The sequence below is a fragment of the Electrophorus electricus genome, chromosome 9 (assembly GCF_041902795.1).
Source record: "Electrophorus electricus isolate QZ-2024a chromosome 9, ASM4190279v1, whole genome shotgun sequence".
Lineage (NCBI taxonomy): Eukaryota > Metazoa > Chordata > Actinopteri > Gymnotiformes > Gymnotidae > Electrophorus > Electrophorus electricus.
Window position 1 is genome coordinate 5890001 of NC_137505.1, and position 14163 is coordinate 5904163.

Sequence of the window (14163 nt, forward strand, 5' to 3'; positions counted from 1 at the left end):
TTTACTGTGCCACCAGAAACGTGGACTGACGACCCCTCGCCTGCCGTCAACGGCGCGGTGGGCGCGTCTCCACGCGCGTGCTCCATTTGGAGAGCGGCCAACGCTAGCTTTCGCACGCGAGCCTTGCGACGGGCTTGACGGATGGCCCAGAAACGCCTCGGGCACGCGCCAGTACGCCTTGGACTCTAACGGCTGCGAGAAAGAAGCCAGTGAGGACAGCAGGTGTCCACTGATGACTGCGTATGGTTAATAACACCTGGAATGAGGCTAGAGGTACTGGGGATGAGGACGGGTCACAGTAACGCTCCCCTGCCTTTACACCGTTCAGCACTTGTTCTCACTCAGGAGCAAATTACAATAGTGCTCAGTTGTCCTCTCACTCCCTGAACGGCACACGCGGGGGCGCCTCCGTGATTTCAGACGCAGCTGACGAGGTCAAACACGAGATCAGGAGCGCGTGTCTCCATCCGGCCGAGTCCTCCAGCCACGTGCCAGGACGGCGCGCTGACCCGCTCCGCTTCCATGCCGGCACGTGGAGACCCGCCCCGGCTCATTATCCCGCGGCGCAGTTTCACGCCGCTGCTCCAGTCGGCTCACGCAGACGGCACGTTTCGCACGCCACAGTAATTCCCGGCGTCTCGCGGCGAGTTTTCGGGGGGAATTCAGACAACGCTCCGGTTCCAAATTCAGCACATCCCGTACGCTGCTAATGAGCCGATGTGCTCAATCAGGCGTGGGAGATAAGGCAGGCACAGGGGACGTCATTATTATTAGTCTTCTGACTGGGGGTCCCGGGAGCCAGGCAGAGCTGCACCATTCTAACCCATCGAGTCAGGGGAAACGTGTCCTGTGCTTAATCTTGCGTGTGCTTGGCTACTGAGCCTTAAAAAGATTAATGCACCCATAAAACGTCTGAGCAGCAACACCCACTGCAGCAGCAGATACACGAGTAGACCCAGCGCCTGGAGATAATTAATTTTTTTTTTTCCAGGGTTCCTAATGCAGCCGAGGGTAGTATTTCTCTCCTCTCTTTAGAGACAAAGATGAACACATTGATCTCTATCTACCTCTGTACAAAAGAGATGTATCCGCAGGAGCAGTTGGGGGGGGGGGGGGGGTTGTCACAGACGGCAGAGAGGAAGTGTGATTTACGTTAGATACGAGTCTTAAACATTAGTTGTCTGCTGTCGAAAGGGAATTTGAGTCATGCACAGGACAGGAGTGTTTGGTGGGCACACGGCGTGCACGTGTGTTCAGTGTTACGGAGACTCTGGGAGGTGCGCTCGGCCTCCGTTACACACAGCTCAACACTGGGGTTGTGTGTAACACAGGACTTGTGTTCTGCCTTTTCACTGAGAAGGGGGGGGGTGAAGGAGGAGGTCCCGTGTCACACCCGTGACAGCTGTGCCAAGGGCAGTTCAGCGCTGTGGATGGAGGCGACCTCTCCTTGCCGACAGCACGCACGGGCACACGCAGCCAGACGCAGACCCTCCCCCGTGGGAGCGCCTGGTTCTGTACGCCCCAGCCTAGCCAGCCGCACGCATGCTTCCCGGCATGTAGGTGGCCCAGATTTCACCTGCACGGGGGGGGGTTCGGCATCTTCTCCACAGCCCAGGACGAAGACTGAGGCACTCGCCTTCATCTCCGTCCGAGGATTAGACGTGTGGGGTTAAACCTTCCAACTCCTCTCTCCACAAATATTGGCTTTCGGTTACAGGGATCATTCAGCAATATGACTGGATATTGCTTCTCACCGATGCCAGCGTTTGCCCGCTTAGGGAATTTGCTTCGGAAATCGAGCCCTGCGTTCCCTCTCCTTGTGTTTGACAGGCAAATATCAGGGAGGGACAAGGGAGCAGAATGCTCCGAAAAATATTCCTCCACTCCCGTGAGCCTGTGTGACGAGCTCTGGTTCTCTGAACGGCTGTATAAAAAGAGGAGCGGCATATCCTCTTGTAGAATAAACCAGGCAGTCGTAGGAAAGCGAGTCCTGCTGTCCAGCTGAAGCAGAAATGACTCCACCTGACCAAACACCGCGCTGAGCTGGACCCTGCATGGGTTAACGCAGCCTGCGTCGATACCGTACCACAGCTGCGACGAGCCAACAGGGTTACAGGGCGGCACGCTTCCAACAGCCAACGTTTTGTACAAAATTCTACCTGGTCAGTTTCAAAGAGACAGAAACAAGTGAGGTTAGCTTCCACTTAAAACGTACCTTCAGAGGCATATTTTCTCTCTCTCTCTCTCTCTCTCTCTCCATCCGAAACCTCCTCTCTGATTGTTGCTATCTGAATTGCTCTCAGCCTGAGGGCTCTCAGGGGGAACCGAGGCCTCCCGGTATCGCGTGATCAAGCATTCCTCTCGAGGAAGGCAGTGCTGGTCTGACTGGCCCCGAGCGCCACACACTCTGCCTTCTGTCTGTAGCTGGACAAGTGACAGCTCAGAATGCCATAATATGGCCCTGATAGGAACTGCAACAGAGCCCTCCAGCAAGCTTTGTTTGTTTGTTTGTTTATATTTGTGCGAGGAAATGTTGGGACCACCCTTGTATGCTTTGATCAGTCACGCCCTTCAGACAGGGCCCTGGGCATCGTGGGCTTACGCCGCGCAGTTCCCGTCGCGTGGACTTAACTCTTAAGCGCCTTTTTCTCTCAGGCATCTCCATGGCGATAAACGCCAACGCGTCCCACACACCTATGCAGGTGGCAAAAATGTAGCGTGGGCAATATCGTTCATGTTATGTTTCCTGGTCTGGGAAAAAAACAAACAAAAACAAAAACAAGTAGGACTCATCACACAAGAAGAAATGGCTTATTTTCAAATGATGTCAGAAGCAAAAAAGCATGCATTAGCATGTAGGGCAGTGGGAGAGATTAGTGTGGTGTGATCGCAGTGATCATCTAAATTAGATTTGTAAGCACACCACGCACGAGTCATTTCATTCAGATGTGTACGGAAGCACAAGTTAATCACAAACACACACACCCACCCACAGATATTTTGCGCAAAAGCCTACAAATGCATCATCATGCTAAAACTCACCCCCACCCCCCGTGCCTTTAACCCACACGAGCCCATTTATAAAACCCGTTGAAAGCCGTCTTGCGGTACATTTACACTTTGATCATACATTTATCACATTTTATCCAAACCGACTTACGATTATGTCTGAACACAAACTTGAATAACTGAGGGATCACAGTCTTGCTCAGGGGCCCAAGAGTGGCAACTTGGCATTGGTGGGACTTGAACCGGCAACCTTCTGATTACAAAGTGTGTCCCTTCTGCTGTCCCTTCCCTTGCTCGCATGCTCCTGGCACGCCTCAGCCGCACGAGTGACGTGGAGCGTGTGCGCACCACCCCGTACCACCGCGCGCCGAGGCATCGGCCGGCTCTCCTCGGACTCCGCTCGGGGTGGACCGCGCCCCATAAACGGCTCTCTGTCTGAGAGCGAGCGAGCGAGCGAGCACCAGGTGCCGGGACCCTGCGTCGTCGGGACCACACGCAGACATAGCAGGCAAACGGGGTCTGGGACTGAGAGCAGTGTGAAGATATCCCAGAAACTCGAAAAAACACCCTGCACCGCACTTGCAAAACCAAATTTCAAACCTTTATCACCACTTTTTAAAAAGAAATATATACCTTATTACCTGTCTTCCTCCATTTTATGCATGAGCGACCATCAATTTGGGATCCCTTCTCTTGGACACATGCACTGATATTTAAGAGGAGATAAAACATTTTTTAAAATACAGCAGCGCAAGAGAAGGACCATAAATCCAACCTAGACGTGTCTGGATTAGTCTGCCAAAACCCCTGCATACATAGCCGGAGCGCCTCATCACCGTAATCTCCGTTAATCCCGTGAGCTGCCGAACATTCAGACGACGTGGTGCGATTCTGCTCCAGAAGGGCGATCGGCCACGTCGCCGACGTACGGCTTTCTCGTCTGGGCGCAATGCTACAGCAGATGGAAACGCACTCCACCTCCAACACACCACGGTGACCGGTGCACGCATCACGCTGCCGTATGCCGAGAGCGCCGGCCAACTCGGCCCCGTGCAGCCAACGACCAAAAAGGTTCCACCTACGTTTGTCTCTATTATCCTGGACCAAATCTGTTCATGCTTGGGCTTCACCCTCCGAACATCTGAGGATGATCCGGAGAGCCTTAAAAATACATTAATCATAAAAATATAAAAAATATGTACGACGACATTATCAGTTACTTCTATTGACCAATTTTTGGGTCACGTCAGAAAAAAAAAAAAAAAAACAAGCTATAGAAGAGCAATCGGTGCATCAGTACGGGCCTACCCCGCCTGTCCACTGGGCCACCCCCGGTACAAGGCCGCTTTACACAGCTGAGACTCAGGTACGAGACCCACTGGTGCTAGTGACGAATAAATCTTACTAAAGGGGGGTTAAATCAAACGCAATCCCCCCCACCTACCCGGGCGGAGTAGGTTCTGCTATGATGGTTCCTTTGCTCCAAACCATGTTTTAAAGAAAGAAAGACAGACGGACAGACTCAGGAGACGCTCTCTTTTTCTAGGGCTGTTTGTGTTAAGCGTGGTTTCCTGCTCAGGGGGGAGCCCTAACTCTCATGCCGGTTATAATCTCGAATCCAATTAGTGAGAACCACAGCAGGCCACGCAGAGACATCAGCACCTACAGAACGTCTGCCGTTATCAGCCAATCACAGCAGGACACGTGCACTCCCTCGCAAAAGCTGTCCCGCCAGTCACGTGACAGCGCTAAACAAGTGTTATCGTGCGGTCCTATCATAACAGTGCCCTTTGATTGGCCGGGGAGGGGGGGGGGGTTAAAAAAAAAAAAAAACACCACCACAGATGTCTGCCATACGCAGATGAGGCCTGTAACAGCATACGAGTTTTACACTTACCCGTCTCGGATGTTTTGGGTTATTACGTTGTGGGTGTTTGCTGAAGTCACATTTAGCCTAGCAAACAACTGGCCGTGCAGACCAGACGCTGCCCACGCCACATCCGTGTCTCACCACTGTGTTTGAAAACAAACTGCAAGTCACAGCACAAAAAGGAGGCAGAGGCACAATGCAGTGTTCTGTTGCACACGGTGGGGCACTCTGATAATTCCCCTCCAGGGTGTTCTGCCTCAGCCCACGGCACGTCAAATGACATCCAGAAACGCGCTTCACACCATCTCAACCAAGCAGAAAACAGGATTTTACAGTGAATTACAGCTTGCTGAAGGAAAACGCGCAAAAAGGTGCCAGAGTCCATCAGGTACGGAAACCAACACTAGCGGTTTTAAAGACGAAGAAGCAAAAGGAAACCCCCACACCCCCTATAAATGAGAGAAAAACAGTCTCTGCCAAGCTGGGTCCAAGGGGGCCAGACATGCTCAGGCTGGCACAGAGACCGACAGGCTGGCACTGCCTGCTGCCGAGCCTGAACACCACGGAGGGGCGCGCACGCTCTTGCCCCTGGGGCTCGGGGCCAGGAGGAGATCGCCCTGCTGGGTCATGAGTAGCTCTTCTCCTCGGGGCCAAAGCAGACGGCTAAGCAGCCAAAGCCGTTATGCGTGCGAGGGCGTGGCTCCGCCACTGCGCGCTCAGAGACGGACTAAACGCGCACGCCGCTGCAAACGCCCTGCCGACGGTCCAAGGGGGTGCGAGTGAGAGCTACGTAAACGCCAAGAGCGACACCTTGGTGATAAATGAACCCAGAGCAGATCTGAGGGGGCGAAGCACGTGTGCATTCACACCACACTCTCTCACATGGTACGGTGGTAGAGCAGGGATGTGTGATGAATAAGTCAACAGTCTGGACTGGCCAAGCCAGTGGTTTGTGCTGGACAAGCCGTCCGTGCGTGCTGGACAGGAATAAATCTGCATGATTCACATTGACATCCAGGAGCTTCCTTTGGTCCTCAAAAGGACTTTTCCCAACAACATGGTGCCAGAATCTCAAACCTCTCCACGTATTTCCACCACAAAAGAGCTGGGCCTCCTTTACAAAACAAACGTGAATGTCTTACTAAATTTGTTCTTAAGAAAACTGCTCAGCGTTTGTGTGCTAAAACGTTACAAAAACACATGCTGGAATGAACATGCACATGCAACTACAAGTGCAGTTATTTATAAATCACAAATGATCCTGAAATTGAGCGCACGTGAACAAGCTTTTCAGCTCCGTCCATAATTTCACCAATTTGCATATAAAAGCTTCTGGAAACAAAATCCTCAAAAATAAATATAAGCTACGTTTTATTTTGGATTTAACAAATTTGTTACAATAGAATTGATATTCCAATGATTGTGCCACATTCATGTCATGTGTGAGTCTATCATGAATGGGGCCCCTGGCTCTGGTTCTGCAACAAGCTTGCAGGTCCAGAACCAAGCGCTTGAAATGCCGTCGTCACTTGTAAAAGGTGCTTAGTTGCCATTTTCCATAAAATTGCCTTTTTTTCCCTGTACTTCTTTGCATCTGACAATATTTAATTTACTAATTAACACAAATTGCTGCTTAACAGCACAGCCACAGTGCAAAAACAATGCTCTCGTCATGCAAGGAGGCCTAATTGCTACCTATAAAAATCGATCTGAAATCTGCAAACAAAGACTGCAGTGGTGATGTCTTTACGCCATTCATCATGGCCTTTTTTTCTGGACTACTGTTCTGTATTTTTTTTTTCCCCTAGACACCTACATCCAGATCCACGATGACAGAGCTGTCAAACCGGTGCAGACGTGGGGCTGCCCTCCAAACGCCCATAAACCCTGAGGGGGGAGAATGAACACTGGCACTTTGGAAAAGTGATATCAGCCTCCTACCCAGGGACCAAGAGGACACATTTCAAATTAGTTTGGGAGTGCTGTGTGTAGGTGGGTGGTGCAGTGTGTGTGTGTGTGCACGCGTGTGTTTGAATACACCCTAAACATTCACGCTAAAAGAACAGCACACATGAACGACAGCACCGTAAAGATGACGAACAAACCCCTCTAGAAATGGCAGGCTCATCCACAGTGCAGAAAACGTGCAAAGCTCACAACGCTACATTAACTTCATTAATCCAAGAGCGACCAAAGCACTGCCAGAAAACAATGAAAAACTCTATTGCTTCAAACAATGTGGTGTAATTTACGGCCAATTTTCACAGGCAGAATAAAAGGGTCTGAATCCAGAAACACCTCCCGGTAACCAGTGGCTGTTTGTAGAGGAGACTGCTACCTGTCCTCGATAAATCTGTCTCTCTCAACTTCCTTCAGAGCTGCACCACTGTGCCAACCTCACTGGAGGCAGAGAATAAAGTCAACCGTAAACCTACAACACAAGGCAACGTGAGCTCGCGTGAAAAACCACCGACGCATAAACCATCCAGGGAGAAAGATTCAAGACTTTCCAGAGATCGAAGATTCTGCAAACACACACACACACACAGACACACACACACACAGACACACACACACACAGACACACACAGACACACAGACACACACACACACACAGACACACACACACACACACAGACACACACACCACCTACTCTGACAGAAATTCTACTCTGAGTGAGTCGCGAGACAGCAGTCTCAGAAATAACAGAGTTAGCATTCCCTCTGTTTCACAAGCATTGACCCGTCTGGTGCTTGCAGAATGAGACCTTGTGTGAACCCAGTCGACCCTGCCTGAGCCCAGCCCGGCTGTCTCCCGTATGGACCCAGTTTGGTCTGGTCTTTACCAATGCTCTGCTTCTGGGTCCACATTAAGGCAGCAATCGCGAGCAATCGTCAGCCCAGACACGGAGACACACACGTGGATACCCTCCCTGAACAGATCAAACTGTACCAAACAAGTTCACAATCACATTAACGATTTGGGCTTGGTGAAAAGCTTTGAAACTTTGCTCAAAAGGGTGTGTGGTTTTTTGTTGAGTGTTCTGTTGTTATTCCAGCTCTACACCACCACAAGGACAGACTGTAGCGGTTGGCAGTGAAGCTCTGTGGTGTGAGCTGACAACCACGGAGTGGTTGGCTCAGTGGTACGAGGACCTCCCCCCATTGTTCACTTTCCTACAGATCCTGCTGTGTTCTCAGCGCCAAACATCTGCACCCCCCCCCCCCCCCCCAATTTCACAGCATTTATTAAAAGAACCCTTAACTACATAGCTGGCTAGCTAGGATGGTAATAGCTTTGCCTCGCCAGGCTAGCTTTCCATGCTAAGCTAATAGAGTGTTAAGAATTAAACATCAAGTGACTGTGTTGGTTTTCATTCTCTCTCACTAAGATGAAAACCTCTGCCCATGTTTCGACACATGCAGCTCTCTCCCTGTTACAGAGCTGTCGATAGGCAGCGCCGTGTTAACTGAGATGCCAGAGACTCAAACAACTTCCAAGACATAACAGCAATGTTTGTAACTCCAACAAAAAATGGTCAAAACCAGGAATGTCCATGTTTATTACATTTATATCCACATCAGAAATCAAAAGGCGAACTTGTGCAGGTCAATAATATGTAAAAACGCAGGTCTTCACAGCGACAGAATGGAGCGACCAGTTCCGTCCAATTTAGGCATGCATCCTGCATCTGAAGGAACCACCTGCATGATTTATGAACGGGTTTTGAGTGTCAATGTCTAGACTGCATTATATAATTTGATTCATCTGCGGCATTTAGCTGACGCCTTTATCCAAAGCGACTTACAATTATGACTGAACAAATCTTGAGTAATTGAGGGTTAAGGGTCTTGCTCAGGGGCCCAACAGTGTTAACCTAGTGGTGGGGCTCGAACTGGTAAGCTTCTGACTGAATGACCATAATGCACTGCTCACAGGACTTCGTGCAACTACAACAAATCAACTTGACCTTATGCACTGTGTACTTTATTTAGAGACACTTGCCCTTTCCCTGAATGGAGCTTTCCTGTATGTGAACTGGACACGTGACCCCAAAAAAAATCAGATGAGGAAGATTTCTGTGTATCCCTTTCAGTGTGAATCCAGATCAGAATGGGAAACTGGAGCAAGCAGAGTGACTCTGAACGAGACGTGTTCATCGGTGCGAGACCCGCCCCACTAGGCTAGTCTAAGGGAAGCAGAAAGGCAAGACTTCAATGAGCAAGAGAGCACTAAACCTGAATCACCGAGCTGCAGAAAAACATCTCCTGGTCTGAAGAGTCCAGATTCCTGCTGCACCGTGCTGATGGGAGGGTTGGAATTTGGCATGAGCAGCATGAATCGATGTGCCCCTACTGTCAGGGGTCAACAATCTGGGCTGGTGGAGGTGGAGTGATGGGAATGCATTCTTGGCACAGCCTGGGTCCTCCGATACATGTGGATGGAAGTTTCGGAGAGCAGGGCTTACCCAAGCGTTGCGGCTTTTTTTCACGGCATCCGTTTACCCTGTGGCAGGAGGACGCCTTATGCAGGACAACGCGACAACGCACCATGCCTCCAAAGGTTGTATATTCCTGGACTGGTTCCAGCATCATGAGTTTTCCTTGCTTCCCTGGCCTTCACAGTCCCTAAATGTTAATCCTGCAGGGCGTCTCGGCGACGAGGTGGAACGGGCTGTTCAGAACACGCCAGTACCTCCATCTAATTTGCGGCAACTATGAGAAGCCGTCCTGTGCACATGGGCCAAGAGTCCTGCAGAATGATTTCAACAGCCACTGAATCCTGTGCCGCGGCAAACTGCTGCAGTTCTGAAGGCCAAAGAAAGTTCAACGTGCTATTAGATGGGTGTCTCTAACAAAGTGGCCATTCAGTGTAAATACAATTTAATAAATGAGCAGTTTTATGAAATAGCTTTGTTCCCCCCAGAAGGTCCAGTCAACTGTGATCTACTGTGGGGGTAAAGGTTAAACTTTACACAGCACTACGTTTATCATCGCATGCAGGCAGCACCGAGGTTAGAGGTCCCTCAGACACACAGGAAAAAAAAAAGAAGTGTAAAAAAAACTGCTTAAAGCAGGTGGAGTGTGTCACTTCCCCACCAGCACTCAGCCCCGAGGGAAGTCTGCATTTTCGATCCATTTTCCTCTAGTTCCACTCGAGAAACGACCTCGGGCTCCTGGCCTTGCAGACTGCACGGCGACCATGCTCAACAGGTCCCGTCATCACCGCGTTGCCATTAAAGCGTTCACTGCTTCAGAGAGGAGTAGGTTATTCAACATGCGTGCGCACACCACACATGTGCTTCTGTAGCTTTACAAGGAGCTCATAACTGCTGCAAACTACTGAGCAATTTTCACCTAAACATTAACCCAAAGTTGGTAGTTGAAATTGTTACGTGCCATGATGACAAATTTTTCTGTGTTGCAATCTTCACGATTTGGATCACTGGCTCTATAGGCTACTTCCTTTCAAACACAATATTTCAGATCACTGCTTCCGGGGATTAGATCAACTTTTCAGACGAAAAAAAAAATTGCAAAAGCAATTCTCACTGCAGATCCTTTGCCGTGATGCTGCATTACCTGAGCTCTAAAACACACAGATCCATAGCCTGCACGTCTACTTCAGCAACGGCCTCTAATCAGCAAACAACCCGTTTCCTTTTCTTGCTTTTCTTGACACAAAGGAGCAGTCAAGCACAGCTGGGTCGCAGCAGCACCTGCATCTGCACAATGACTGGGAAGTTTTAGTACGGATTCAAAGTACTGAATTTCATATCATGCACTGGGAGGGGAGGTCAGTACTGAGAGCTTTCAGCAAACCACTGGCGGCTTCCTTCTGTATGTCTACCTGAACACTGTTAGAGCAACAGATGTGACCATCCAGTGAAGCAGTACCACACCCACCATCCAGTGAGGCAGTGGCAGGATTACATCACACTATTCACATAAAGAGAGAGAAGTTCTCTGCAACTTTTCTAACATGGACCCACTGTGATGGACAGTACAACTGAGAAAACACTTCCTAGCCACCTGCTATTGGATTAGAAAGCAATTAGCAAAAGATTAGCCAATATGCAGATAAGCAATCAACAAATCAATGTTCCCAGTGCACACACTTGTGTACTTGAGAGAGAGGCTATTTAAACATTTTCACATTTAAACACTGACTAGTAATCTTTATTACCGCAAAAGTATGGCAACAGAATGCATTAATTAATAAATAAATCCATGTTAAGCACATAGATAAATAATAAATAAACAAGTAAATAGCCGAACATGCAAAAATCTAAAAAGTCTAAAACTTGATAGCCATACAGCGGTCACTATACGCATCTTAAAGTCCATACAAAGATACTGACGATTACTGTTGTTCAACACACAGACCAAACAAACCAAAACGATCAGCCTAGTCCTAAGGGTATAGACATGCTGCCCGCTGGTCTTTTGTGGGCAGGCTCACCTGTGCCGGTGCTTGTCATGTCCTGACTGCCCGTGTATGACCTGCTCTCCTCCATGGCGCCCCTCCTTCCCCGACTCGATGTGCGGTATCAACACATCCTCCAGGCCCAAGTCGAAGCGCTTGTGCTTGGAGCTGTCCGGGAGAAAGAAGAACGCGCCAAAGCACAGGGTGATGAAGGCACTGAGGATGAGGAGGAGGATGAACTTCTCCGAGAGTCGCAGCGTCGCTCTGTGGTGCGGAAACGACGAGGCGCCCGGAGACAGAGTGGGTATCCTGCGTCCGGAGAGCGGCAAGAGAGCTGGAGTTGTCATGTTTCAATAATAAAGTGGAGTACGGAGGGACAAACGTCAAGGTTGTCTCGTGTAGGCCACGTGTATCTCGTCACAGGCTACATGCGCCCAGCTGCCAAAGCGGGTTTAGCTCCTGGGCAGAAAGAACGCCTTGTCTGTTAGAGTCTCCGCATCATTTTGGTCTGAAACACAAAGAGGAGATCGTTTTCCTGTGCTGGATATCGTGATAAATTTGACAGGAAAGCGGACTCTGAAAATCGAACATCAGTTTCCATGGCAATTTCCCTTCTGTTCAGGCACTCACATGCTTACAGTATACAGTCTAACTGTGATCCAAGGTTGTGCTGGAAAAAAAATAACCAAGAAAAGTATCAATGTTCTTGGAAGAAAACAAAAAATGCGTTACTTGACAGCTGAGATGCAGTCATAGCAAACCACGACAGAAAAAGCTCAGTCTAGATTGGAGGGGGGGGGGGGGGGTTGGGGTTGAAATGAGTTAGGTAGTATAACCTAACATGTTAACCACTGAAGCAAACTGACTGCACGTATACCTGCACATAATACTCTGGAAATGAAAGCCACAAAGATTTTTTTTCCCTTATCCGTGTGTGAACAAATTATAATTATTCTTAAAATCCGTTCTCCAACAACTTCAGTAAAACGTTAATGGAAAAACATTCTACCTTTTGCACAAAAGAGCCGTTTCGGAGCCAAACCCGAAAGGCTAACTCGTAAGAGCAGCGGCAATTCATTCCTCTGGCGACAGAAACCGACACGCATCACTCCGAAAACCGGTTAAGCAACATGAAAACAACCGTGTTAACAAATCCGTCCACATACCGTGGGAATCGTTTTCCCATTCCGGTCCATGATCTTCGATCGTGCTCCAGACGTTTCTCAGCTGCAAGACTGGTTTGGAGGGCGACGGGTTAGCTAGCCTAGCTAACATTAGCTGGGAGGTTAGTGTTGTTCCCCCACAATATGCGCTGGTGGACGTATTTCACTGAAATGACTACGATATTACCGGAATGTATACATATAAGCAGAGAATATTCAAATCTTACCCAACGCCATTTAATGAAAATAAAGCTGAACTCACTGGTTTCGAATATCGGCGACACAGTTTAACATGCACATTAAGCGACAACAGCTTGAGCAAAACGTACAGCTAGATTAGATAAAAATCCCGCTTACTTTGGGCACGGAATCGAAGGCGACATCGACGCAAATATCGATCAATAATCGAATAATCGGTTTCTGTGACACAGGCCCGCCGCGACAGTTTCTCTAACCTCTCCTCGGACTTAATATCCTAGCTGCCTCTAGCTACGTAGATGTAACGAGTGAAACAGTCGCGTCCCAACTGCCCGACCGCTTATCAAATCATAGGCGTACACAGCTTGCACAGAAAACCTCGTCAAGAACAAAAAATCCTCCGACCTGCCCTGAACGCTGCGGCTTTTCTGAGGAAGACTGTGTCTAGTTAGCTATGCTAAGCTAACGTCGGGCTGATCATCTGCCTCAAGCTGCAGTCCCTCATCGACGTCGCCGATTAAACCGTCCACACGGACCACAGGGAGAAAAAAAAAAAGAATTACGTTAGAAAGATTTTCAAATTATTCTCCATAGCTTTCGGTTGTCATATTGAACGTCGTTTACGCCTCCTTTCCTTGCAGCAGCTACAGTCTCTTATGTTGTTACCAGCGTTATCGCCTCCCTCGGTCCTCCAGCATCCCATCAACGGCCGTTTGGTGAGCCAAGGGAGCGTCTCCCAATTACCAACCACAGGTCATTGAATTTAAAATAGTAGCTTACAGCTTGTTGGCTTGTGTATCACTTTGGAACTTCTTTGTTTGCTAATCAGTAAGAAACATGTTTTATGTTTCTAACCAAATTGTTTATTTATCCTTAAAGCCATCGTGTAAAGATAAAAACAATTATTTCAAAACTAGTTCGTGACATCCAGTACTTATTTATTCAAATAACTCGTGTTAATTGTTAACAATTTAGTGAAGCACTTAAAAATTAGCGGATGACTCCAGCTGTATTTGTAACCTTGGGATAAGTGAATCCGTCCACAGATGAGGAGGCGTTCATATAACACACTTTGTTAGCAGGCCGGTCTCCTGTCCCACCGCGATACTGCACTGATTTCTGTCAGTGGTGGCATTTCTGTGGCAGGCTGCAAATAATCGGGCCGAATCCCCTTGGAAACCTGATCACGTGTGAGTCACGCTTAAGGAAAGCGATAGCCGCGGACGGGCTACACCGCCCCCCCGAGGAGAGCGGACATAAGTGCAACCGAGGAGAGTGCACTTGTATCCTGACGCTTAGACACGGATCGTTAATGACGTCAAGAAAAGATCTGATTAAAAGGGGTTATTCTAAGAGAGAGAGAGAGAGAGAGAGAGAGAGAGAGAGAGAGAGAGAGAGAGAGAGAGGTACGACACTGATATGATGAGCAGAACATCATGCTGCAGCGGGGTTGAGAATGAAGAGGAAGTGGAGCAGTGGTGCATCATGGTGAACTA

General features: G+C 48.9%; 1 protein-coding gene across 6 annotated transcripts in view; it reads right to left on the minus strand.

Moving 5' to 3' along the window:
• man1a2 (mannosidase, alpha, class 1A, member 2) overlaps nt 1-13743 on the minus strand; it is a 45231-nt gene extending 31488 nt beyond the window's left edge. The window contains exons 1-2 of one of the 6 annotated variants that reach the window (XM_035522741.2): nt 12473-13743; nt 11343-11814 (exon numbers count right to left, since the gene is read on the minus strand). In XM_035522741.2, the coding sequence (XP_035378634.1) occupies nt 11343-11653 (311 nt within the window). In that variant the 5' untranslated portion in view covers nt 11654-11814; nt 12473-13743. Of the gene's footprint in view, nt 1-3650; nt 3680-11342; nt 11815-12472 lie in introns of those variants that run through there. The other 5 variants (XM_035522740.2, XM_027026579.3, XM_081720916.1 and 2 more) reach the window with 5 other exon arrangements.
• Nucleotides 13744-14163: the final 420 nt, after the last annotated feature.